We start from the raw sequence: 26752 nt of genomic DNA, 5'->3' as shown, positions 1-26752 counted from the left end.
GGGGGAAAAAAAAGAAAGAAATAGACAACAGGGCTCCACAAAGCAAACTGAAAGTCTTTGCCTTAGATGTGTGAGGTGTGGAGGTGATTTCTTGAAGGTGTAGCTTCCCAGCCTTCCCCGGAACTTCACAAGTCTAGTGGGTTCTTCAATGCCTTGCAGATTGGTGGCTAAGATGGACGAAATGTTGGTCCTGGGGCTCTCAGCTCTCACCCTTTCTGCACATCTCACTTTGTGGTTATGCCAATCCTCAAACTCTGGAGGACCAGTATGATGGCACTGGGAGGAATGGCCTTAGTTTCTTCTGAGGCTCATCTGGGTATCACAGTGGCCTCTCATCTACCCTATGGCCTCAGGAAAGGGGTGGCATCACCTGCCTATAGGTGCCCCCTTTTACTTTTTTTTGGGGGGGGGGTCAGTTGTGGGACTTGAACTCGGCCTGGGTGTTGTCCTGAGCTCTTCAGCTCAAGGCTACCACCCTACCACTTGAGCCACAGTGCCACTTTTGTTTTTCTGGTGGTTAATTGGAGATAAGAGTCTCTTGGAATTTTTAGTTGCCCAGGCTGGCTTTGAACCATGATCCTCAGATCTCAGCCTCCTGAGTAGCTAGGATTAGGGGTGTGAGCCACTGTACTCGGCTTTAATTTTTTTTCCCATCATGGGGCTTTGAACTCAGGACCTGAGCACTATCCTTGGGCTTTTTCAAGGCTAGAGCTCTACCATCTGAGCCACAGCACCACTTCCAGCTTTTTCTATGTATGTGGTACTAAGGAATCAAACCCAGGTCTTTGTGCATGCTAGGCAAGCACTCTACCACTAGGCAAAACTCCCCGCCCACCCCTTCCACTTTTTGGGGACTGGAGACCTGCCAGTCAGGGTCCCTCAAGCCCAGAACTGGCTTCTTTAGGGTCATGGGTAATGGTGATGACTGGGGCTTCCTTAAAGTCCGAGGGAAAACCTTTGTGCTTTTCTGTCCTATGGCTCTTTTAAGAGACATGGCAACCCTGGGAAAAGCTCCAAGAGGCCCAGGCTTCTGAATACTTGAAGGGTAGGAACAGGCATTGTAGTCTTCCTCAGAGCTTCGGGGCCTGACCTCTGTTGCAGGGCAGATCCAGCCATAAGGACATTTCTCAGGTTGGGCAGGTTCCTTAGAGTCCTCTTCCTGTTTCGGGGTCGCATAATGCTTGCTGATCTGAGCACCTGTGCGATGGAATGTACTATGCTTCCCCTGGCCGTAGGAGACTCATGCCCTGCACTGATTTGTGTCAAAGGCTCTCCATAGTGCCCATATTTGAGGAAGGGAGGGGGACCTGGACAAAAAGCCACTGCAGCTCTCACACAGTGCCAGGGATGGAAGGAGTCAAGAAAGCAACATGCTCCCTTGCCCAGCTTCCTGGGCTATATCCTTTTGGGAAAGCCGCAGGGGAAAAGAGTATGACCTTTCCTCAGCCAATTCACTGTGAGACTCAAAACTCATCTTTCTACTTCCCTGCATGAAAAAACAAAACAAACAAACACCACCTTTGACAATTGTATAGCCAGTGACTCTTCCAACACAGAGCCTTCATTGCAAAGACCCAGGGTGAGCAGCTGCAGTCTACACCATGGCAGTGGCGGGAGCCCCCCACTGGGCTCACTAGTCCTCCTGGGTGTGCGAATGGCTCCCACAAAGGCAGAGCAGACCACCTGCAGTACCCATTCCTGGATTAGGCACCTAAAAACCCCCGGTGATTCTCACTCCCCAGGCCCTCATTCCAGAATGGACTCTACACCATTGCTTTTTCCAGCCAGCCTCCCCACCTATGTCTGAGGACCTGAAGTTTCAGGTAGGAAGTCTGCCCGAGTGGCAGCAGAACCCCCCCCCACACACACACACCTCTGGACCACAGTGCTCCCCACTGCTCCCCACTGGCCTCAGTGTCAGGGGCAGCACCCCAGCACCCTTCCTCTGTCAGGGACTCTGCAGCCACTTGAGGTTGGGGAAGTCCAGGCCCAATGCCCTTTCTGTGGCTGGTGAGGCTTATTCAGCTGGTGCCAAGGGGGTTCTGCCCTCCTGGGTGGGCCATTTCCCCCCAGTGGCAGTTTCCTCCACAAGACCCCCTCCTAGAAACCAGAGTCATCGTATACTTGAGGGGCTGATAGGAACCACATCCACTCGTAAGCAGCGGCGACACCTGGCCCAGTGGCCCAGGGGACGATGAAGCTACCCCAGGAGGCTGCGATCCCAGGGGAAAGAGGCTCAGTTTGGGTCAGCCTAAGCCCCAGGCCCGGGGCGGAGGCTGCTCTGGAAAGGGGTAGCCGGCCCGCAGGCTGCCCACGGGTCTGCCCTTTGTGGCCTGACCTCACGCACACATTCATTCAACAAATATTTATTAAGCGCCTATTTGTGCAAGGCACTTCCGGAGAAGGTGGCCGCCGCTGGGGCCTGGCCTCTCTGCCCCGGCTACAGCACAGTCTGCTCCAAAGGCCCACCAAGGTCCAGGCGCCGTCCTGGCGATGCCCGCACCCCAGCCCAGCTGCCGGCCGCCGTGCCCGCGCCCGCCGGCCCGCGCGGCTCTACGCACACCGCGCGCAGCCGCACTTGGTGGGTTTCTCCACGTCCTCCGCAAACGACGTCCCGTCGCTGCACTCGAAGGTGAGCTTCCTCCGCTTCATCCGCAGGCCTTGGCAGCAGCCCTGGCCCTGGCATGTGCCCCGGCACTCCACCCACGACAGCGGGCGCGTGGTCTGGCAGATGGCATAGCCCCTCTGGACCCGGTGAAAATCCCGAACAGGGTCCCCCCGGCACTCGGATTCTGGATGGGATAGACACCAAGAAAGAGCCTCAGGGCACACGGGTGGGAGGCAGCAGGAGGAGAGGAGGACGACGAGGAGGAGGAGGAGGGCAGCCGCATCCCGGGAGAGGTCCACGTGTTCTCGCACCCGGGGCCCCAGCATCCTCCCACCTCTGGCGCATGCACCTGCTCACGGCTTCCTCCTGGGCCCACAGTGTGGTCAGGGGGAAGGAAGAACTGTTTAGCCGCCAGGGCCCTCCAGGCCTGAGGGCTGCCAAGGTAAGGTGGTGGCTGGTACAGAGGAGTGCAAAGGTCTGAGGCCTGGAGGTGATGACATTATGAAGGGAATCATGCTGGGAAATGGGTGGGAGGGCGCAGGGGCTCTTAAGATCTTCCCTCTGCCCAGCCTCAGCAATCTGAGTTCTAGCGGAAGCATCCTGGTCAAGCAGGCAGGGAGGGCCTGGGAAAGAGTCCTCATCGATCAGACTTCTTGCTGGGCCTGGGACCAAGAGGTGGAGTTCAGGAGCTGCCACCTGGGTGGTCTCTTTTGTAAGGAGAGAGCCAGAAAGGGCAGTGCCCTAGCTAAGGGAACTGCAGGTCAAGCAAGGGACCTAGCAAGATGAGAGGGCTGGGGTTTCGTGCCCAGAGGGTCGAGACACCAAAAGCCAGTAGTCACCTAGGAGAGTGGGGAGAATTGGAGGAGAGAGGAGTTGCTGAGGTTGGGAGAAAGAAGACATCAAGTTGCTAAAGCAAGAGTGGGGACGGACCCTGAAGAGGGCATGTCAGGAGAGGGGCCCCTGACCTTGGTCACACAGCTTGCCAGAAAAGCCAGGGTCACACACACAGTGTGCTCCCCTGGCGACTGAGGCCTGGCAGTGGCCGTGTAGGCACTGCAGACCCCCACAGGGCTCAGCCGCAGCCCCAGCCTGGTTGCACAGGGCCCCCGAGTACCCATCCTGGCACTGGCAGCTGTAGGAAAGAGCATCGAGAGGCACGCACTGCCCGTGGACACACCTGGAGGGGGCAGAAAAGGCACAGTGAGAACAGCCCGGCCAGAAACAACCCCATTCTCCCCAACCTGGACCTCCTAGAACTTTTTATTCCTGTTCCCAAGATTTAGACACAAGGAGTCAAATGTGCTCCTGGATGTCTTTACAGGCCTTTTCCTGTTAAAAATTGAAAAGCAGCTGGGCAACAGTGTGCTCACGCCTGTATTCCTAGCAATTCAGAAAGCTGAGATCTGAGGATCACCGTTCAAAGCCATCCCAGGCAAGAAAGTCCATGAGACTCTTCTCTCCAATTAACCAGCAAAACACCAGAAGGGGAGCTGCGGCTCAAGTGGTAGAGGGACAGCCTTGAGTGAAAAAGCTGAAGGACAGTACTCAGGCTTCGAGTTTAAGCCCCACTACTGGCACACATGCACACACACCAAAAAAAAAAAGTGGCAGTTGTCATCAGGAAGTAGAATTTGCAGGGAAGGGGCAGTGGGCAAGGGCAAGGGCAAGGGTTCTTTCAGCCCAGACTCACTTGTGGCCATGACAGGGGCCATCAGCTGGCTGGTCACAGTGCAGGCCCCCCCACCCAGCCTCACAGTGGCACACAGGGCCTGGGGTGGCATTGGGCTGGCAGATGCCATGCAGGCAGTAGAGCTTGCGGCAGGGTTCACAGCCTGGCACCACACCGGGCTTCATCTGAGTCTTAGTGAAGTCCTGCAGCTCGTTGTTGATGTACAAATTTCTGATGCATCCATGGAAGCTGGTGCCATTGAGGATCTGCCACAGGCGGAAGGCAGCAGAGTTCACATCCACGGGCATTCCTGGGATGGGTAGGGACAAAGCCAGGCTGAATCAGGCCTAGGCTATGTCTGACATCCTCCTGTGTGATCTGCTGGACAGCTCCAGTGACCCTTCTTGCCCTCAGTTTCTGTTCTATCCCTACCAAGGTCCTTTGTCACCCCAGAGGGTCGGACTCCCTCAGAAAGCATAAGAAAAAGCTGCTTCCATTAGCATCAGAACTGGGGTGCCTGTTCCTGAAGTCTGGCTGTTGCGTGCTTTCCTCTGTGGTACCAGCTCTCAGCACCAGACACAATGACTGGAGCAAAGGGCCTGGGTATAACACTTAATTTCAAGGCACTGTCACCTGCTTTTGTGCTTACTGCTTCCAGCAATCCTGAGGTAGAGGCTGCCAACCCCCATGTGACATGCTGAGCAACTGACCTGAAGTTGTTTGATTGCTAAAGGCAGAGCTGGGATCCATAGCAGAGGCCAGTTCTTCCCCAGCACCCGTCCCTGTGTCCCCATCAGGAAACCTTAGAGTCCCTAGCTAGTGTAGGGATTGGGCTGGGTCAGCTACAGTGGCTCTGGCCTTTGAGGGTAAGATAAGAGATGGCCCCTAAGCTCCTTCTGACCCATACCTAAGGAGGAAGGTGCTCATGGTCAGGAAGGTGGCTGGGAATGGCCCAGGCCCTCTCCTAGACCCAGCATCCACCTTCTTTATCAACCTGAGCTGTCCAGAGAGCAGCGTGGGCTCCACACAGGAGGAGCACAATCCACTGATCATTCACTGGAGCCACCCGCCTTCCTTTGGTACTCCCACCAAAGTTCAGTGTCCAGTGAGCCTAAAAAGCCTAAGGTCTGAGGAGGGATAGCAGCCGTTTCCACTGGACCAGGTCCTCACCTCCCACATAGAGGGGAGCTTCACTGTTGAGGGTGTAGTGTTTGCCAAAGTTGTCCATGCTCATGGGCCTGCCGCCATCGATGGAGAGATTCACCATCTGGTCAAAGGTGACCAGCTCGACAGTGTGGAACTGCCCGTCATTGATGGTCTCAGCACTGGAAGGAGATGGGGAGCCCCCAGCACAGGCAATGGGCTTCAGCTCATGCCACCCTGGCTGAGTACTCCCCCAACATTGCTACCCATGGGGCCAAATCCCTAAAGAAAACTGGAGACTGAGTCACAACTCAGTGCCTCCTAGTTCCCTTCCTGAGGTCCCAGGGAAAAGCTAAGAACTTTGGGTCAGGAGCCTCCTCTTAGATGAGGGGAGATGATACAGAAGGGGCCACCATTCAGGCCTTAGACAACCTTAGACCCAAGTTGGTTCACATGGCCTTTCTATTTGGACAGCCCAGGTTTCTACCTATTCTTGGCCTAGAAGACTCCGGCACCCGAGGAGGGCTAGAGGGCATATGGTACACTTACCTGTAGATAGCAGAACTGGGATAGCTGCCTGGGTCATAGCTGACTCGCACATGGCCCTGGTACAGCTCAACAGCAATGTGGTCATTGTCCCCATTGTACAGCAGAATCCCATTGTCCTCTGCCGTGGAGACCTAAAGGGCAAAGGCATTTTCTCTCCCACCCCACCCTACCAGCATTAGTACAGGTAGATAGGTGGAACAGAGGGGACTTGAGGTGGGAAGAGTAACACTTTATGCAAAACCATCTTCCCCTGGCTGGCCAGCCTCCCCAGGGGATACTCCCAGGAGGCCCTGACAGAGGCTGGCAGCCTCAGGTTCATATATTTACTACTGCCACTCTGGCCAGGGGCCAGTCAAGGGGGAGGATGGCCCAGCTGAAGCCCAGAAAGTACGTGCTGAGGAACAGGTAAAAGCCTTGAGAGAAGAAGAGATAGAGTGGGCTAGCCACCTCCAACGGGGTATCAGGAATCTAGCTGCATGAGCTAAGAAATACAGAGGGGCACATTCAGGAAAGCTATGGCTGACAGCCACATTTATTCAGGCCTGGAAGAAGCCACTCAGTAGGGAATGTTTGTCATTGGCACCATGCAAGGAAGAGCTGGATATTTGGTAAGTAACCCCCACCTTAGCTTCTATAACAGCCATGATCTTTTCTTATTGTCTTGTCCATCTTCTCTTTTGTTCAAAGACCTCATCTGCTGGTCTGTTGAGGCGGACACATGGTCCAGGCTAGACCAACCATATTCCCCCCTTTCCCTGGACCTAGTGCTTAGTCCGTAAGTTTCACTTGACTGATTCATGTGCTGATGGTTGTCAAATTAGAACTGGCAAGAGGAGTCTCTGTTTTGGTTTTGCTATGTAGCCCAGGCTTGTTTCAAACTTCTGGTCCTCCTCCCTTAGTTGCCTGGATGCTAGGATTACAGGAGTGTACCAATATTCCCAGCATAGGAACATCTTCTTAAAAATCTGAATTTGGATCTTTTGGGGGGTATCCGGATAAACAAAGCATATGCCTGAGGTGGTACCTGCTTGAGTTTATGAATTTTTTTTGTGGGTCATGGGGCTTGAACTCGGCCTGGGTACTGTCCCCAAGCTCTTCAGCTCAAGGCTACCACTCTACCCTTGGCGCCAACCCCCACTTCCCATTTTCTAGAGGTTAATTGGAGATAAGAGTCTCAGGCCCTTTTGTGCCCAGGCTGGCTTTGAACCTTAATCCTCAGATCTCAGCTTCTTGAGTAGCTAGGATTATAGGCATGAGCCACTGCGCCTGACTGGGTTTATGAAACTTTTTTTTGCCAATTCTGGGGCTTGAACTCAGGGCCTGAGCATCATCCTTGGGATTTTTCAAGGCCAGAGTTCTACCACTTGAGCCATAGCACTACTTCTGGTGTTTTTCCTGTGTATGTGGTACCAAGGAATCGAACCCTGGTTTTTGTGCATGCTAGGCAAGCACTCTACCCCTGGGATTTTTTTAATTTTGTCTTGTTGCACAGTTAGGCTGGCTACTGACTTCTGTGTGGAAAATGTAAGTGAAAAGGATTTTTGAAGAGGTGGCCTGGGAAGAAAATGAGCTTGTTTGAGGGGCTTGTTTAAAGGTTTGTTTTGAGAGGAAAGAAAGAAGGGGACCAAAAAAAAAAAAAGACAGGGAAAAAGAAAGACAGTATTTGTGATCAGGAATGGAATTAGGAGAGAGAGATAACTAAAGAGTTAAATGCTTCATCTGGTGATACAGAATATAACTCACTTTCCTTCTCCAAAACTATTTAACAAATTGCCCATACTTTTAATCAATGTTGTAAACCAGGACTTGCTTTTACATGATGCTGCTTAAGGTAGAGCTAAAGTTATATACAGGGCCCCCAAGGACCCTTAAACTAGAGACAAGCCCAGCAGTAACTCTGACTATATTCTGGCCACCTGGCACAGCCTACACAGACACAACACTGTTGGGAATGGCCCTTGACATGTTTGCTTTTCTGAATTCAGTCATTCGTGAGACTTCCTTCTTGCTTGTCCTATGCTATAACTCATAACCTTTGCATTTGCAAAGGTTGCAGACTGCATCTTGATATCCAGAAAGGATTCCAGCAGTTTTCTCCCAGTTTCCCTGGGCAAGATGTACCCTGATCCTCTGACCTGCGCAGAGGATTCCCTTCTAGATGACTCCTTTTCTCACCAGGTACTATGGGCACTTACCTGCAGGGTGATGTTGGCGCGTGGCCAGTTCTGCAGGTCTGTGAACTGCAGGTAAGTGTCCCGATCCACAAAGTTAACACTGAGCAACTTCTCACACTCGGGACCTCCAAAGCCTGGAAGACACTGGCACACAGGTCGGCTGCCCTGGTCCACACAGCGGGCCCCATTCTGGCACTCAGTCCCCTCACAGGGGCTGCTGGGGGCAGGCAGATGGAGAGGAATCTCACAGAGTTGTCCCCTAAGAGGAAAGAACAACAGGTCAGAGAGGACTAAGCCAAAGGAAGAGGTGTTTAGCGGGGTGTGGTGGCTCCCGCCTGTATCTTAGCTACTCAGGAGACTGAGATCTGAGTATCATGGTTCAAAACCAGCCAGGGCACTAAAGAACATGAAACTCCTATCTCCAATTAACTTAAAAAAAGGAAGAGATGTTTAGTGTTTAGTGTTTCTCAAACACTAAATATTTCAGCGGATGTTCTTTTTTTCACTTTGTAAGAAATTTATTTTTTATTGGCATATATTAATATACAAGGCTGTTTCATTATAGAATATGCTCTTAATAAATACTATCATCTAAGAGAACTGAAAGCCAAAAAGATACTGAGAAGCCAATATATCTCAACAGAGTATTAGCAAATCAAATCAAGCATAAAATTATATATGATTGAATTTTTTAAAAAAATCACATAGGTGCAGATAAGATACTATAAACATCAGTATCCTTCATGACAAAAACATTCAAAAATTTAGGAATCAATCTAATAAAGGGTACCCCCAAAACACACAATTAACCTCATATTTAATACTGAAATACTAAGATTAAGAAAACAAAGCTATCTGCTCTTACAACTATGTAATATTGTACTGGAGAATCTATTCTGCTCAGTTATGCCAGAAATGAGATAAAGTTTACCTATACTGAAAAAGAGAAGTAAAACCATGTCTTTTTGCAGAGGATATAAGTCTGTATAAGAAAAATCCTAAAAAGGGCTGGGAAGGTGGCCTAGTGGTAGAGTGCTTGCCTTGCATTCATGAAGGCCTGGGTTCAATTTCTCAATACCAACTACATAAATAGTTCAAGCCCCAAGGCTGGCAAAGAGACAGAAAAAGAGGGAGGGAGGGAGGAAAAAAGGGAGGGTGAGAGAGGGAGAGAGAGACAGAGAGATAGTCAGAGATGGAGAGAGACAGAGACACAGAGAAACAGAGATAGTGGAAAAAGAAAAATCCTAAGAAATGCGCTAAAGTACTCTCAGAACTAACTGAAGACCTCAGTAAGAGTTCAGGAGACAAAGTCAATGTGTGAAAATAAAATTAAGCAGGCGCTGATGCCTGATACCTATCCTAACTACTTGGGAGACTGAGACTAAGAGGATCAGTTAGAGGTAAACCAGGCAGAAAAGTTCCCAACCCATATATGGATACAGTGATCTGAGTGTAATATCTCAGGCTATGTAGGGAGATGAGATTGGGAGGTTTTTGGTTCCAGGCCAGCCCTGGTGTGTAAGTTCACTTGACCTCATCTCCACAGAACAAAGGTGAATGTGGTGGTGCACACCTGTTATCCCAGAAGGTACAGGAAGCCTAAAGTAGGTAGCTCATGACTCAGGTATACACCTGGTAGGAATGAGACTCTATCTTAAAAACAATCAGCAAAAGTATAAAGTTGGAGGCATGGCTCAGTCGTAGAGTGCCAGCATAGCACACATGAGGCCCTGAGTTCAAGTCCCAGTACTGACAAAAAACAAAATTGAGAATTAAATTTCATTTGTAGGAGCATTAAACAGTACAAAACATTGGGGGATAAGTTTTTAAATAAGTGTGAAACATACACTTGGAAAAAAAAACCATTGTTGAAAGAAATGTCTAAAACTCTAAGTCAATGGAAAGGTCTTCCATGTCTTTGGCCAGAAGAATTAACATTGTGGCAACAGCAAGGCCCCCTAATCAATCTACAAATTCAGTGTAATACTTATCAAAATCTCAGTTGACATTTTCTGTAGAATGTAACAGGCTGATTCTAAAATGCACATGGAAATTCAAGGAATCCAGAATAGTGAAAATAATCTTGAATAAGAACAAATTGTGAACAAATCGTGAAAAGAGTATATTCAGTGGAATATAAGTTAGAGATCAGAAATACCCTTGCACTTAGGGTCAGTTGATACTTTATATGAAAGCCAAGACAGTTAAATTGTCTTTCCAGTAAATATTGCTGGGACCATTGGATATTCACGCACACACACAAAAAAAGAATACATTGGGCTGAGCACTGGCAGCTCATGCCTATAATCCTAGCTACTCACAAGAGTGAGATCTGAGGCTTGAGGTTCAAAGTCAGCCCAGACAGGAAAATCCCCATAGACCCTAATCTCCAATTAATCACTCAAAAATCAGAAGTGGTACTGTGGCTTAAGTAATAGAGCACTAGCTTTAAGTAAAAGAGCTCAGGGACAGTGCCCAGGCTCTGAGTTCAAGCCCATAACTGACAAAAGGAAAAGAAAAAAGAGTGCTTCTGATATCTACCTCATACCATATACAAAAATTAACTAACGATGGATCAATGATCTAAACATAAGAGCTAAGAGACAACAGAACTACACCTTCATGACTGAATTAGGCAGTGCTTTCTTAGATTATAGCACCAAAGTCACAAGCAACAAAACTAGAGACAAACTAGAAATCATCAAAGTTAAAGTATTTTGACTGGGGCCAGGAGTTTAGTGCTTGCCTAGCAGACACAAAGACCCAGGTTCGATTCCTCGGTACCACCTACATAGAAAAAAGAGCTGAAAGTGATACCGTGGCTCAAGTGGTAGAATTCTGTCCTTGAGAAAGCCCAAGGACAGTGCTCAGGCCCTGATCTCAAGCTCAGAGCTGGCAAAAATAAAATAAAATATTTTGACTATCAATAGCTATTATCAAGAAAACCTTCAGAATGGAAGACTAACATATATCTGATAAAGAAAACTTAGAAAATATAAAGACTTAATAACAAAAAGCAAAACAAGTAACTTAAAAGTTGGTTACCAAAGGAGATCTCAAGATGGCTAATAAGTACACAAAAGGATGTTCAGCTTCAATAACCATTCAAGCGGAACAATCAAAACTACAGTATGATGCCACACAGTACACTTGTTAAGATAGCTAGAAACTAAAAACACAGATGTGAATTAGAAGAGTGTTGAGGAACTGAAACTCATACACTGGTAGAAGTGTTCAATGGTACATCACTAGAAAACAGCCTAACAATTCCTCAAAGAGTTAAACATAGGGTAACTATGCAAGGTTTCTAGTTATACATCCAAGAGAAATGAATACATGTGTTCACATGAAACTCTGTATGTGAATACTCATAACATCAGTAATCATAAGAGCAGACACTAGAAGCAACCGAAATGTCTATAAACTGACGAATGAATGCATAAACAAAACGTGTACATCCATGCAATGGAATGTCATTTAGGCATGAAGGGCTGAAATATGCTACCACATAGATAAACCTTGAAACTATTTTGCTAAGCAAAAGAAGCCAGAAGCAAAGGACAACAGATTGCATAATCCACTGACATAAGCATTGGTAAGATAAGTAGTTACCGGGATGGAATGGGTTGGAAGTGACTGACAGGTAGTAAAGTCAGACAATTGTTGTGGTGATTGATACACACTCCTGGGGACTAATAACCATTGGGTGATTTTCATGGTATGTGACCAACATCTCAATAAGCACCTTACAAATGAATTAGGGCCTTAGGGTGTAGCTCAGGGATAAAACACATGTTTAGCATGGCATGGCGCTGGCTTTTACATTCAAGGGAGCCCACAGGAGACAGCAGATCAACTTTAAAGTAAGACATGACATTAGAGGTTCAGCTGGAACTCAGGCAGAAAAGTGAATGATCTGTACCTACCTTTTATCTCTCCACCAAATGGGTCAAGTACTCTGCTTGGCTTTTAAGGACCCTGGCTTAGTTCTAAGCTGTTCATAACTTTCCCAAGGTCATACCGTTGGGATTGGCAGAACTATAGCTAATACCCAGGATTGGACTCAGAGTCTCTATCACCCTCCCCCACTAATGAAAGAGTTCCTGCCAGCCCAGCCCAGTCCAGTCCCATCAGTGGACTCACTCACAGTGCCCAAGGCTAGCTCACCTGTAACCCTCAGCACAGAGGCAGGAGTAGCTGTTGACTTCATCCACGCACTGGGCCCCATTCTGGCAGCGGTGGTCCCTGCAGTCATCTTGATTCTCACTGCAGTTGTCACCCATGTAGCCGGGGGCGCACTCACACCTGGGGGTGAGCATGGTGGCTGGGAATCAGCCATGCACTCTACCAGGAAGTTGAGCAGAGCCCTTAATACAAAGTCCCCCCCAAGCCTATCCTGAGCCTTTTCTAGCCTTTTCAGTGTCCTGGTCTAGGAAGGTGAACACCCTGAAATGGGGAGATGAGAATCTTATCCCAGAAGATTCATCCTCACTAGCTACTGCTCAGTCAGCGTCAACCTGCAGCCCCATCTTGGCTTGCCCTGCTGCTCAGCTGTTCTGCCTGGATTCTTCCGAGACTCTCAGCCCAGGGCCCTCCATCTATTCTATCAGCTTCCCCTAATACTCCAGTCTACATAATTCTGCTGGGCCCAGCCTCCTTTTCTTCAGCAAGGCTCATACTCCCCCCAAAATGGAGCCCCAAACCAAATCCATTTAAGCTAGCCGGTTGTATAACAAATAAAATACATACACCTCCATTCCCTTTCCAGGTGCTAAGTACATCCTCATTTTCACAACTGGGGATTCTGGAACAGCCTCTATGCTCTCTCTCTGCATAGTCCAGCCAGGTCACTACCTCACCTCCTCCAGGAAGCCTGCTCTGAGAAATCTCCTGAGCCCTGCTGAACCCCAAACTCCACAGCATAACCACAGAATAAGCAGTTCTTAGTTTTGTGTAGTGCTGAGTATTACTAAACTTGCCAGGGACTTCTGAGATGAGCCCATGAACCAAGTAGTTTGTGTTTCTGTAGCAAAAATTTACCTCACATCCATTGTGTGGGATGGGTAACCAATGTAAGCAATCTCATGTGGGTGTGGCTCAGCCTTCCTTTCCTCAGATCTCAGTGGAGCTTCGGCCATTGGAGGGGCTTTATTTAGTTATTTATTTATTTTTGAACTGGGGATAAGAAGTAGTGGACCTGAGCTGGCAGCTCATGCCTGTAATCCTAGCTACTGAGGAGGCTAAGATGTGAGGATTGTGGTTTCAAGCCAGCTCTGGCAGGAAAATCCATGAGACTATCTTCATTTAACCACCAGAAAATCAGAAGTAGAGCTACGTACGGTTCAACATGATAGCATACTAGCCTTGAGCGAAAGAAGGTAGTGCCAGGCCCCGAATTCAAGCCCTGGGCCTTAGTTCAGGCCCCGAGTTCAAACAAAAACTAAATAAATAAAAATAGTGTATTTGGAATGAATGGATGAATATCTAGGGGTAAAGAGCTTAGCTCTCAGGGGCTCTAGTTAGCTGAGAGCAAATCCAGAAATGGAAGGAATAGGAAGGGAGGGCAGAGGCAGAGCCCGGGCTATGGACCCTCACAGTACTGACCTGGGCCCATCTGGAGTAGCCACACACTGGGCCTCATGCTGACATGGGTTCAGATCCGGGGAGCAGAAGTCCACCAGCTGTTCACAGGCCCTTCCTGAGGAGGAAGAAGCAAGAGGCAGGAGAGAAGTCAGGCCCAGCTGAGCCTCCTGTGGACATTCCTGCCCATGGCATGGGGCTTAGGAGTGTGTTTCTGCCCACACAATGCTTACCAGTGTACTGCAGGGGGCACTGGCAGGTGTAGTTGCCTACACCGTCTACACAGACACCCCCATTGACACAAACGTGCTCCACACAGTCATCTGTGTTCATCCCACAGGTCGGTCCTTCGAAGCCAGTAGGACAGGAGCACCTGGGGAACAGAGAAAGGCAGGCCTGTGCTGTAGAGTTGGGGTGTCAACCCAGCCCGGGCCCCTGCCAGGGGCTGAGAGAGACAGAAGTGAGCAGACATTTTCCCATTGGACCGACTCCCAATCTAGTGGTAGACACACAGAGGAGATGGGCCACTGAGGGATAGGTGAGGAGCCTCAGGCTGGAGAGGGCACCAAAGCCAGGAGTGGGTACAAGGGGTAGAGGTCAGGAGTAGTGGCCCCCTGACTGGGGGTAGCCAGGCCTGTGTCCTAACTGTGGGGGTGGGACAGAGGTGCATGCAAAGTCTGAATGACTGACAGGGAGGCCCCGAAGGCAGAGGAGGAGACCTGCACATCTGCAGGTCCACATCAGGACATCAGGGCACAGACCACAGGGGTGTGGTGAGAAGGGGGCTGGCTGGTGCAGGAAACAGATGGATGAGAGTCCTAGACGTCAATGTACATTCCTCTGGCACCCAAGATTTCCCAAGGGGTGCAAGGGTCACAAGGAAAAATCTGAGAAATTCTTCAGCTAGGGCCATGAGTGTGGCCTAATGGTAGAGTGCTTGCCTAGCATGCATGAAGACCGGGGTTCGATTCCCCGGTACCACATACATAGAGAAAGCTGGAAGTGGTGCTGTGGCTCAAGTTAGTAGAGCTCCAGCCTTGAGAATGTCCGAGGACAGTGCTCAGGCCCTGAGTTCAAGCCCCAGGACTGGCAAAACAGAAAAAGAAAAAAAATCTTCAGCTATTCCAATGTCTGCACAAGCTCCTCCCTAAACAGACCTGGCCAGGACTTAAGAAAGATTTTTTTTGTTTGTTGTTTTTCTTTTAATAGTGGGACTGCTTTGTTTGGTAGAAAGCTGGGTCTTGTAGGTGCTGGGGCAGGAATCAGGTGAAGAACATCCCCCAGCTACCAGGTGCACAAGGCTAGTAGGGGTGAGGGCTTCTCCTGTGCCCCAACCTATGCCCAGCAGGGGTATCTCAGCCTCTACGGACCCAGGACTGGAGCTTTCCTGGAGCTACTGTGCAATCTCTATTGTCAGGATGCGTTTCCAAGGCAACGCCAGGGAGAGAAGGCACTTAACGTTTTATTTTTCACATCATGTAATTTGGGTTTGCAGAGGCAGGCATGGCCATTCTGCTGGTAGATTCAACATCATTTTCTGAAGAGCCAATTTCTTCTGGGGGCAATTTATTTTTAGCAACTAAATACTATGTACTCCCCAGAAAAGCTCTGGGAGATTAGTGGCGGCTGGGGGCTTGGGAGGGAAACAGGCCGGTGGGAGGGGATCAGATGGTGGTGGCAGCATTAGGAGGAGTTAAGGGATGCCATCACTGGCTCAGCTCCTCTGCTGCGTCAGGGAAATGGCCAGTTCTCAGAGGACCCGGCAAGCTGTCTTCCCAGAATGGCAGGGTCAGTGGTGATGGGAGAATGACCCAGAAGGGTAACCAGGACGGGGCTTCACTTTAGGCCAGTTTCACCCATCCCATGGCAGCATTAGCTGCTGGAGAGCTGGCAAGGGCCTGGCTTCACTCTGCATAGTCAGGAGCCCGTTTACTTAGAGTGGTGGTTGGCGTGGGGTGGGGAGTGGGGAATAGAAATATGTTTGAGTCCCAGTTGTGCCCCAGTCTTCCCCTGGCACTACCATGACATGCTCTTGGTCATGTTCCCAGCATGTGGGCTCTCCTGGCACTGAGCATGCAGGTAGCGCAGGAAGTAGCCAACACCAAGAAGCTTCAGGACTGGCTCCAAGCCCCAGCTCACAGTGTGCTGCGCTGTGTGACACTGGCTGCCCTCTGGTCCCCATCCATCAGGGTGGGCTTGGAGAGCCCTCCTCCTAGGCTTTAGCACCTGGATCTGCATCCTCTGAGCCAACCCATCTCTTCCAGTACAGGGAGGCCTGGTCACCCCCTTTGGAGAACGGGGACAACAGAGGTTTGGGTATTGGGTCCACCCCTCCCCTCCCCTTGCCCAGCCCACTCACGTGAAGCCAGCTTCCTCGCCCTCTAGGGCATGGCAGGTCCCCCCATTTCCACAAGGGCTGTTGGAACAGTTGTCCAGGAATACCTCACAGTCTCGGCCCTGAGGGGAAAGTCAGTAAAAAGGACTCCAGGGAGAATCTGTGAACCAACAGCTGTACTCAGCAGCTCAGCTTCCCTGTCCCAGGAACTATTTGTTCCATCAATCATCCATCCTTCCATCCATCCATCCATCCATCCATTTATCTATTCATTTATCCATCCATCTACTCATTCACTCCCTCATTCATTCATATATATTGGGTCACTGGTGACAGTTTCACTGCCTTGCATAGGGCCCTGGGGAATCATGTGACAAAGCTTCCAGACCCCAAAGCACACAGAGGAGCCTCTCCCTTGCAGCCTTGGCCCCAGCCTTAGCCTCCTCTTACCTTGTAACCGCTGGGACAGGTGCACTTGTACACTTCAAGGGGGTCGTTGTGGCAGACGCCCTGGTTCTGGCATGGGCTGGACAAGCAGGGATCACACTTGGCCTGAACAGCCAGAGTTGGGGGACCTGCGGGGATGGGGGAGGGCAAAGTGTTAGTGTGCAGAGGAGAAGAGGCAGCACAGGACTGGGCTCAGACTCCCAACCCCAGAAATCTGAGGTGGTGGGCATCCTCTTCCTAAGAAGACATGCCCTTACCATGGGTCTTTGGGGGTGCTGCTTGGATCCCCCACCTCTATCCTGTCTGCCTTTGCAGCCTGAGGACCCTCTTCACAGAGCTGGAAGGACTAAGTGCTTGGCACATGGGCAAGAATGCATATATGCTATCTTTGTAAGAGTGCCCTGTCGTTGTTACTGACTCCCCTCTGTGGCAATCACCCCAAATGCCACCCAAAGACAAGGATAATGAGGGTATGCACCTCAACAGAGAGGCATCTGGGCTTGGCAATGTAAGGAGGTCATGTGGGAAAAGCCCAGATGCCTTAAGGTTGGTCAGTCCTTTCCAAACCCAAGGGAGGACCCTTCCCCATCACCTCTCTGGCTACAGCAGACTCTCTCCCCACCACACACACACAGCTCTCAGTGGTAAGAGTGGTAAGAGATGGCAAAGGCCAGGCCAGGTTAACTAGGTACCACCTACTAGGGGCCTCAAAAGAAGAAATGGGAGAACCAGGCCAATTAGCTTAGGCTTCCCAGGGGCTCCTTCTAGACATGGTGGCAAGCTGGTTTTGCATTAGAAGCATGGAGAACAGAAATGAAATCCTTTCCAACATGCTGGAGGGGCTTCTGAAATAGGTGGATTCTGTTTCCCAGCCCAGGTTCTGGGCCAGTTCAGTCCATGAAGGTTCAGTCAGCTCTTCCCTCATCATCAGTGTACTTTTCTGTGTGTGTTATACTTCAATAAAAGCTTTTTTTTTTTTTCAAGTCTCCTCACAGCAACCCAGCCCTGTTCAGTAAATACTGAGCCCACGTGATCATATAGTGGCTTGTCATGCCACTGAATCAGACTCTCACACTGGGACCCCTGGGACAGCTTCCTGCACACAGGGTGGCCTGGGCCTCCTCATTAGCCCATGGCTGTCAGTTTCATTTCTGAAGGTGGCCTCTGAGCTCACAGAGGGCAAGGGCCATGTCCCATGTCCCCCAAGGCCTTCCCTCCGTGTCCCTTGCATATAAAGCTGGGCTTGGGCAGCCACTCAGCCATCTGTCTCTGCTCCACAGGCCCTCTCACACTGGGGCCATCAGCCAGTCAGTCAATCAGTCCCTGAACAAGTGTTTACAGATGCGGGAACTGAGGGGCCTCAGAGCCAAGCCCAGGAGCTGCCAGTCACACACACACTGTTTTCTGCAAATGTCAGGACAGCAGCAGCTGCTCCACCAGCCATGGCAAGGACCCAGGAGGGCTGAAGCTAATTGCACAACACAATGCCTAGTGGAGGGAGGTCCAGGAGCTCGTACTGCGGAGGGGCTATGAGCTTCCGGAAGCACTGTTGCTATTTTTATTTCCCTTACAGAACTGTGGGGAGCTATTAAAGCCATTACTGCCTGAGATTTTTTTTTTCTACCTGGCTTAATTTTTTGGTGTCGCTGTTCCTTGTGTATCAGGACTGGAACAAGTAGCACTCTCCTTCCTGTCCCTTGAACCTCTCCTGCCTGGGGAAGTGCGGTGGGGACATGGGAGTGTGTGGAAGATCCTGTCTGCTGGTGCCTGGCAAGTCCTAGGAGCAGATAGTGACTTCGCAATGGGCACCCCTTTCTCTTGTGCTCTAGGCTCACCTTGGCATTCAAACTTCTTGGCAGGTGTGGTAAGCAGCAGTTTACCCTCCATGTCCTGAGGCCCTGCACACCGGGCAATGCCTGGTTCCTTGTAGCCAGTTTTTACCCAGCTGGACAGCCAGCGGAGATGGCAGTCACAGTACAGGGGGTTGGCACCAATGGCCCTGAGACAGACAATGAAGAAAAGCAGGTGTTACAGCTTGTGGAGATCTTTTTCATCCATCCACTTTGGTGAGCTCGCACCCTAACATCACACAACAAAAGCGCAACTGAGATTCGAACCTGCACTGCTAGGGCTACAGCCTATGAATTCAGTGCATCTGGTAATGTCTGAGGGAGAAAGCCACCAGCATTCACTGCTGGAAGGAGGCAGCTCTTGTCTTGTGCTGGTGCTCCAAGGTAAGATCTCATAACCCCATGTGCAAGTTTTCCTTTCTGCATCTGCATGATATAGAGTGTCAGCCAAGTACCAGTGGCTCCCACCTGTGATCCCAGCCACTCAGGAGGCTGATACCTGAAAGCTGGCATTAGAAACAAACCCAGGCAGAATGAGTCTCTTATTTCTGATTAACCAGCAAAAAGGCCAGAAATGGAGCTGTGGCTCAAGTGACAGAGCACCAGCCTTGAGTAAAAAGAGCTGAGGAACAGCACCTCGGCCCTGAGTTCCAGCCCCAGGACCAGCACAAACAAACAAATAAAAATCAGTGCCTTGCACCAGTTCATCAATACCAACTTTACTTTCAAACTGTAAATCTGTCTAAAGTTAACATGCACTGGCACGCTCATTAAGTCACCATTGGATGCGCTACATTTTCCACTTGTTTCTGGAATCACAGAGCTGCATGCAGACTGATACAGGCAGTGCCTCAAAATAGCACTGCTGACGCTATGCCATCTTACTAAACAGGCCGGGGGAGACTTGGACTCCATTCCCACCACAGCTGCTCCTCACGCAAGGATGACCTTGAGCAGTTTGCCTCACACCCCTGGGCCTCATTTTATGATTCAATAAAGAGCCAGAAAGCTAGCGGGAGGAAACACAAGTACACAAAATCTAGAATGGGTGACCTGGGAATCAAGGCAGGTTCAGGCCTGACATGGGTTTAATTTTTCTATCTTATGTGCAGACACTATCCATCTTGACCAGGGGTGAGTGAGAAACCATTCTCGATCCATTGAGCAGCACTGGGGCCTTGCAGACATTAAGGAAATCAGATGCTTTGAGTTTAAAACCTCCAGTATATGGTGTAACGGAGACTTCTTTATAGGAACAAAAGATTTGTGGTATATTCACAGTTACCAGATAACATGGTGTGTGTGTGTGTGTGTGTGTGTGTGTGTGTGTGTGTGTGTGTGTGTGTGCCAGTACTAAGATTTGAATTCAAGGCCTTTTACTGTCACTTGGCTTTTTCATTCAGTATTAGCACTCTACCACTTGAGCCATATCCCCAATTCTGTTTTTTTTGTTGATTAATTGGAAGTCTCACTGGTTTCCTGTCACAATCTACAGATCTCAGCTCTCCAAGTAGCTACCATCACAAGTATGAGCCACTGGCTCTCTTCTGATCTCTTCATAAAATCCTTGAGGCCAAAACCAAAACAAAACAGATCTTTGAGGCCAAAGCTATATAAAAGCTTTCCCAAAACATCTATCTTGGCTTGACTCATTTCTGAACTAAGCAGACTCTGACCATGTCAAACTTCCACTTAGCCAAAGCTGGGTTTTTGCAGCCAAAGACTGTCATGCCCTCTCTTCAGCAGTATTTCCAATTCACCTTCGCCAATGGAAACATCTTTGAGTACAATTTATATTCTATTCATCAAAAATGCTGAAAAAAGTTTAGAAGCTTGAGAGAGGATGATCTTCATTTCAAGGTCGACTTGGGAGATCCTGTCTCAAAAAAAAAAAAAAAAAAAGAAAAGAAGAAAAAAGAAAATGACAGGATGGAGTGCAGTTCAGTGGGAGAGCACTTGCTCAGCTTGCTCAAGGCCCAGGGGCTCCATCTCTAGCACGTCATAACAAAAGGCAACTGTAAACTCCATAAGGAATAGACACAGGTGACCCAATGAACATAACTGAGTGGTATGGTGGACAGCAGAGAAGCCACTGGTCAGCCCAAAAGAAGTGTGGACTTGGGTAAACTCAGCAAAGTATAAATAGCCCTATGTCGTTGTGTTGTTGGTGTTTGGTGTGACGTGGACGGAGCTGAAACAGGAGCTGCTGCCTGCTCATGTCAAGCGCTGCTCAGCTTCTATTCATGGAACCTGGCTACAACAGCCTGCTGCACCAAGACACTAAATCTCTCCTGCTCAGTGTCCCTCCTCCTAAGCAGTTTGTGCCAGGACTGACTCCTTCCTCTGCACTTAGGCAGTAGTCACAGATCGTTGAGGCCAAGAACCACTGCACTCTGAGCTAGGCCAGACGCTAGAGGCTGTTTGCATTTGCAGAATGACTGCAGAGGGCAAGAGGGTGCAAACCCTCAGTGTCAAGGAAATATGAGAAGAATCAGCATCTATAATGTAATCGATGGAATTAGATAGATACAGAGAGAGGGAGAAGAAGTCAGAGAGAGAGAGAGACAGACACTAAAACTCATCCATTACATTTATGTATGAGGATCTATCTCTCTCTCTCTCTCTGTCTCTGTCTGTCTGTCTGTCTGTCTGTCTGTCTGTCTGTCTGTCTGTCTCTCTCTCTCTCTCTCTCTCTCTCTCTCTCTCTCTCTCTGTCTCTCTCTCTCTCTTTCTGCCTTTTTTTTCTAGACAGGGTATCACTATGTAATCCAGGCTGGCCTTGAATTTCTGATCCTCCTGCCTCATCATTCCAAGAACAACTAGGACCAGAATTTCATGATTCTCGTGTACACATTTATACAGCATGTGATATCCTGCATTTCATCACCAAATAATTACCGATATTAGCTAATCCCTGTTCTGTCACAGGACATGCCACAAGTTACTTAATCATGTCATACTGATTGACATCTAATTTTGAATAAATTTAGAGATCCAGCCTTTCAGCCCATGGTCCATTATGCTCCACACACTCAGCAGCCATGGCCAGTGGCCCCTGGAGCCTTTGCAGAGGCTCTGGCAGAGTTCATACTTGCTGGCGGGCAGATGGAGAATGCTATGTTTTGATCAGGAATACCTTCAAAAGCCTGTGTGTTGGAGGCCTGGACTCCAGCTCCTGGTACTAATGGGAGGTGGAGGCTAGGGTACCTTGAAAGGGGATCAAAGGACCTCACCCTCTCTTCTTCCTTCTTCTGCTTGTCAGCTGACATGGCATGAACAACTTTCCCTGACAACTCCCACCATGATTTGGGCCTTTTCACAGCTTCAAAAGCAGCATAGCTGGCAAACCATGGACTAAAACCTCTGAAATCATGAGCCAAAAGAAAATAATTCTGCTTTTAACATTTTTCTTTGTCAGTCCGAGGCTTGAACTTTGGGCCTGAATGTTGTCTGTGAACTTTTGCTCAAAGCTAGCATTTAGCCACAGTGCCTCTTATATCTTTTTCTGAGTTATTTATTGGTAGTAAGAGTCTCACAGACTTTCTTCCTTGAGGTTGGCCTCAAACCATGATCTTCAGGTCTCAGCCTCCTGAGTAGCTAGGATTACAGGTGTGAGCCACTGGCACCTGGCAATATTTCTGTTTGTTTGTTTTTTTAAGTTGTTTATCTCCGGCATTTTGCCACAGTTAACAGAAAGCTGGCTACATGAATAGATGCATGTCTAGACAAATAGATGAAAGATGACCTACCTGCAAAATCAACATAAAGGTAAACAGATGAAATTGAAGCTTAGAACAGGGAGAAATCATAATCGGTATGATTTAAAACATTAAAAATAAAACAAAACTAGGTAGGCACCAGTGGCTCACAACTGTGACCCCAGCTTCCCAGGAGGCTGAGACCTGAGGCTCCTGGTCCAAAGCCAGACAAATCTAAGAAATTCATATCTTCAATTAACAGTAAAAAGCTGAAAGAACTAGTGGCTCAAGGGGTAGAGTGGCAGGCTTGAGCAGAAAAAACAAGCAAGAGCTTGAGGTCCTGAGTTCACACACACACACACACACACACACACACACACACACACACACACTACCACCACCACCACCACCAGCAACAACAACGAACTTAGAAATAAGCTTTGTACAGGTGAGAGAAGAGAGAAGATGGCAGAAGAGAGACTTAAAGCTCTAAAGTCTGGAGTCCAGAACTGTGGTCCACAGGTGAACCCATCCTTTCTCCTTCCTCACTTCACGCTCTATAGCCACACTACCAGTGGGATAGTGCCTGCTGAGTAGAGAGAGCCTCTCAAGAACATGAGTACTTTCAGAGCCAGAACCGTGGGACGCTAACTCTTAGTATTAATTAACTTAATAGCAAGCCATGGCACATACCTCCCTAGTTTCCATCTGAAGCCTAGGTAACACAGGGAGGCAATGCTATTCCCTTTCCACTTCTGACTTACAGCTCTGCAGTGCAGCAGAGATAATGGATGGATGGACGGGTTCTACTGGTCTTTCCAGCACTTTCCAAGCCAATGTTACCTCTGTTTTAAGCTCCAGGTATATAAGGTAGAATTGATTTACAAAGATTCACAAATTGATTTACAAATTGATTCACACAGATGCTATGTGCTGTAGATAAATTGAGCTTAGATGCAATTAATAACCATACCTAATTGGTAAGGCCAATGCCTAGTTCTACAATTACTATTACTGTGTTTTTTTAAATTATTTAGTCATTTCTTATAAATTGGATTTGGCTTCAGGCTTGAGATCACTATCACTCCTAAACATAACTCAAACGTTGGGTTTGTGGGAGAGAGGTTGTTGACAGTGAGGTTTGAACTCGGGGCCTGGCCCTATCTCTGAGCTCTTTTGCTCAAGGCTAGTGATCTACTACTTTGAGTCACAGGGCTGTTTTTGGTTTTCTGGTGGTTAACTAGAGGTAAGTGTCTCGCAGACCTGCCTGCCTGGGCTGGTTTTGAACTGCAGTTCTCAGATCTCAGCATCTTGAGTAGTTAGTATTACAGTCATGAGCCACCAAAGTCCAGCTTTAAAGGTTGTTTTTGTACCTTCTGTTTACTGTTTTCTCATAACATATGTTGTTTACTTCCCAGATGAAAACTTAAAGCCTTTGGATTTTTTTGGAAGATAAAAAATTATCTTTAAGTAATGATACAAAAGGAGGTTTTGATTCAACATTCAGTTTATAGGTACAATGCATTTTTTGGTCAGTTGTGGGGCTTGAACTCAGGGCCTGGGCACTGACCCTGAGCCTCTTTGTAGTTAAAGCTAAAGCTCTACCACTTGAGCCATAGTTCCACTTCCAGTTTGTGAGTGGTTAATTGAAGATAAGAATCTCCTAGGGAAATTTCTGCCCAGGCTAGATTCAAACTGTGCTCCTCAGATCTCAGCCTCCTGAGTAGCTAGGATTACAGGCGTGAGCCACTGGTCCGCAGCAAGTACAATGCATCTTGATTAATGAGTGTCACCTCTTCCCCTAAAGCATCTGGAATTTTGGCCTGGAAGCAAGATTAGAAAGTACTAAGGTATTATTAAATTCTCATGAGAAAAAAATAAAGAGGATAGGACTCTAACTACACATAAAGAGCCTATGGAACTGAGGGGAATGACTCAGAGGGTAGCAAAGCCAGGACCTGAGTGTAAACAACAGTACCACAAGATAAATCCTAAGCAAAGAAGATGTACTTAGGGAGAAATAGAATGTTGGAAATGTAAGCTAGATGCTTGAGAGGGTCTGGCCTGAAATGGGGAGACTTAAGCAGATAGCAGATCATAGCCCTGGGGTTTTCAAAGGAGGCTGAGGGTCCCAGATACTGGCACCCAGCAGAGACTTCCCTCTGGGAAGCAGCATTCTCTGGTAGATCTTTAGCATATCTAAAAATTGATGTCAGCCAAAAATGAGCTCAGAGTGAGAGGCCTGGCTCAGGTGAGAACAAAGCAAATTCCAGTTCCAGTCCTGTCTTGGAAGCAAGTGACAAAAACAAAAGGCCAACCCAAAAAATGCATTCATAATTTAAAAAATTATGAAGCACAGATAGAAACAAGACCCTATGAATTTGAGTAAGCCAGAATAATAAGCAGTGCTGTTCCTGCTTGGCTTCTATCCAGAGCCTCTGCCCCCCACTAGGCTCTTGACTGACCCATCCCATCCCCTCCCAGCCTCAGACTTTCTAGGAGTTTTCAGCAATAAACTCTTCTACCAATCTTTTCTGTCTATAAAAAATGAAGCCCAAACTCTTTCACAATGGAATTCCTACACCAATTATGCACCCTTTATCATAACTGCTAAAAACCAACATCCTAAATATATAGATTATTGCCTTGATTCCATGCCTTTGTGCTTGACCTTCCTTCTTCCTGGATGCCCTTTCCTCCTTTTCCAAATGGCAGACTCCCAGTTCCTCAGTGACCACACAGGGCACCTCCTTTGTGAAGGTTCTCAGACTCTTCCTAGAGTTAGTCACTGCTTCCCTCAAACTCCCTTCATAATATTTGGCTACTCACAGAGGGCAAAGAGCATGTGCTAATAAATTCTTTAGTATTTGAGTCACTCTTTTTTCATAGAACATATTTATGGAGGCAACAGAGTCAAGAATAAACATAAGCTTTGGAATCAGACACACCTTGAATTCAAATTCTGTCATTTTCTAGTTTAATGGCCCAGAAAAGCTGCTTAACTTTTCTGAATTGAGGACTATAAAATGCAAATGAAAATAATAAACCTGGCCTACCAAGACATAGTCTCTTTCCCCTCCTACTATCATGGAAGACATCACTAATCAATCATTACACTCCTCCTACTGGGTCCAGACCAGCCCTGGAATCTTTATAGTTGCTGCCAATTACACAGAGTTGGTACACGAAAGATACACAAAACCTACTTGCTATGTTGACCATGGAATAAACAGGATACCACCAATGAAGCAGGTAGAACACTTTGATTCAAGTAGGTCCTCCAGTAATGGTCTTTAGTCCTGCAGGTCTATGATTGTCAGGTACACCACAAAGCAATATGCTTAGGGAGGGCTGAAGAATCATTACATACTAAACACACGTGTCATTTTAAGATATATTCTGATTTTAGACATTGAAATGTAAGAAAGGTGAACTCAGAATTAGGAAGACCTAGTGAGATGGTTGAGTAATGAACTTAAAAAGACACTGGAGATGCCAGAAGCTCTCTGATCTGAGTTTGGCTGTCCAGTTAGGCCCTGGGGTGGGATGGAACTGAGGGTGATATAGAGAACTAAAGAGGTTAGTCACCCACAGTCCATGTGAACCAGGCCATGCACACTGCCTTGACCATGAGTGTCAAGAAATGCCAGGAGCCAGGCACTGGTGCCTCATGCCTATAATCCTAGCTATTCAGGAGGCTGAGATCTGAAGATTACAGTTCAAAGCCAGCCTGGGCAGGAAAATCTATGAGACTCTTATTAACCACCATGTATGATAGTTTTAGTTCATCTATGCATCTATTGGCAGACATGGGCTGTCTGTACTTGTCTATTTCCCCTCCTGGTTCCATGGCAGACATCACTAATCAATCACTGCACTCTTCCCACTGAGTCCAGACTAGCCCTGGGTTACTTATTAGATGTTCAGCCTAAGGGTAGAATTGCTGTGTTTTCTAGTTGGTAGAATGACTAGCACAGAGGTTTAGGTTGGTGAGAAATCAAGCCTATTGCTTCTAGATACATCTCAAAGCACCAACCAGATACATGTCTTAAGGTGCATTCTTATCAGTTATACTACATTGGAAGGTAATAAGCTTCTGATGTGAAGTTAGAAGCACAACCCTGGTGTCGTACCCGGCATGGGCCCTAGGGTAGCATCTTCATTACCTGCATTCTGTGCAGCTTGGGCAAACCTCTCCTTTTCTCGGGGTCTGTTTGCTCATGTTCCAAGGAAGACAAGCAATAGCCATGTCACAGAATCACGGTGATACAGGTGAAGTGAGAAGCAATCACATATGCTTGTTACCACCTCGTGAGGAGCTGTCATCCTTCACTGTTGGTGTGGCTGATGAACTAGTGAGTGTGTGAAGAGACTGAGAAGTTGCGTGTGCGGGAAGTTCATAAGCTTGATTCCAAGATTCAGGCCACAAGTCCTGACAATCTGAGAGGCCGGCTCTCTCTCCGAATCCAAGTTCTGTTTAAACCCAAAGAGGCCCAGAGAACTGGGCTGGAGTTACTTACAGGTGAGACAAGGAAGTCACGTCTGCGAAGATGCCCTCTTGGAGGGTGGAAATGTCATTGCCGTGGAGGGACCTGAAAAGAAAAGAGGCTGCTGGTGTCTGGCTCAGAGACAGGGCCAGGGGATCTGCTGGAGGGATAAGCCCAGTCCTCTGGCGACAGCAGACATGCCATGGGTTTCA

At 48.3% G+C, this 26752-nt stretch overlaps 1 protein-coding gene across 3 annotated transcripts in view; it reads right to left on the bottom strand.

The window, feature by feature from the left end:
- Positions 1–2463: 2463 nt before the first annotated feature.
- The window catches only part of Slit1 (slit guidance ligand 1), a 137147-nt gene continuing 112858 nt past the window's right edge, over positions 2464–26752 (bottom strand). The window contains exons 25-37 of one of the 3 annotated variants that reach the window (XM_090346152.1): positions 26574–26645; positions 18341–18504; positions 16509–16633; positions 16083–16180; positions 13957–14096; positions 13748–13841; positions 12311–12448; positions 8165–8402; positions 5970–6100; positions 5448–5602; positions 4299–4587; positions 3574–3785; positions 2464–2792 (exon numbers count right to left, since the gene is read on the bottom strand). In XM_090346152.1, the coding sequence (XP_090202278.1) occupies positions 2554–2792; positions 3574–3785; positions 4299–4587; positions 5448–5602; positions 5970–6100; positions 8165–8402; positions 12311–12448; positions 13748–13841; positions 13957–14096; positions 16083–16180; positions 16509–16633; positions 18341–18504; positions 26574–26645 (2095 nt within the window). In that variant the 3' untranslated portion in view covers positions 2464–2553. Of the gene's footprint in view, positions 2793–2957; positions 3786–4298; positions 4588–5447; positions 5603–5969; positions 6101–8164; positions 8403–12310; positions 12449–13747; positions 13842–13956; positions 14097–16082; positions 16181–16508; positions 16634–18340; positions 18505–26573; positions 26646–26752 lie in introns of all 3 variants that reach the window. The other 2 variants (XR_016537813.1, XM_090346153.1) reach the window with 2 other exon arrangements.

Source organism: Megascapheus bottae, chromosome 15, assembly GCF_031878675.1.
Source record: "Megascapheus bottae isolate mThoBot1 chromosome 15, mThoBot2.hap1, whole genome shotgun sequence".
NCBI classification, from domain to species: domain Eukaryota; kingdom Metazoa; phylum Chordata; class Mammalia; order Rodentia; family Geomyidae; genus Megascapheus; species Megascapheus bottae.
The sequence above is the reverse complement of the archived record's forward strand: the minus strand, read 5'-3'. Positions and strand labels throughout refer to the sequence as shown.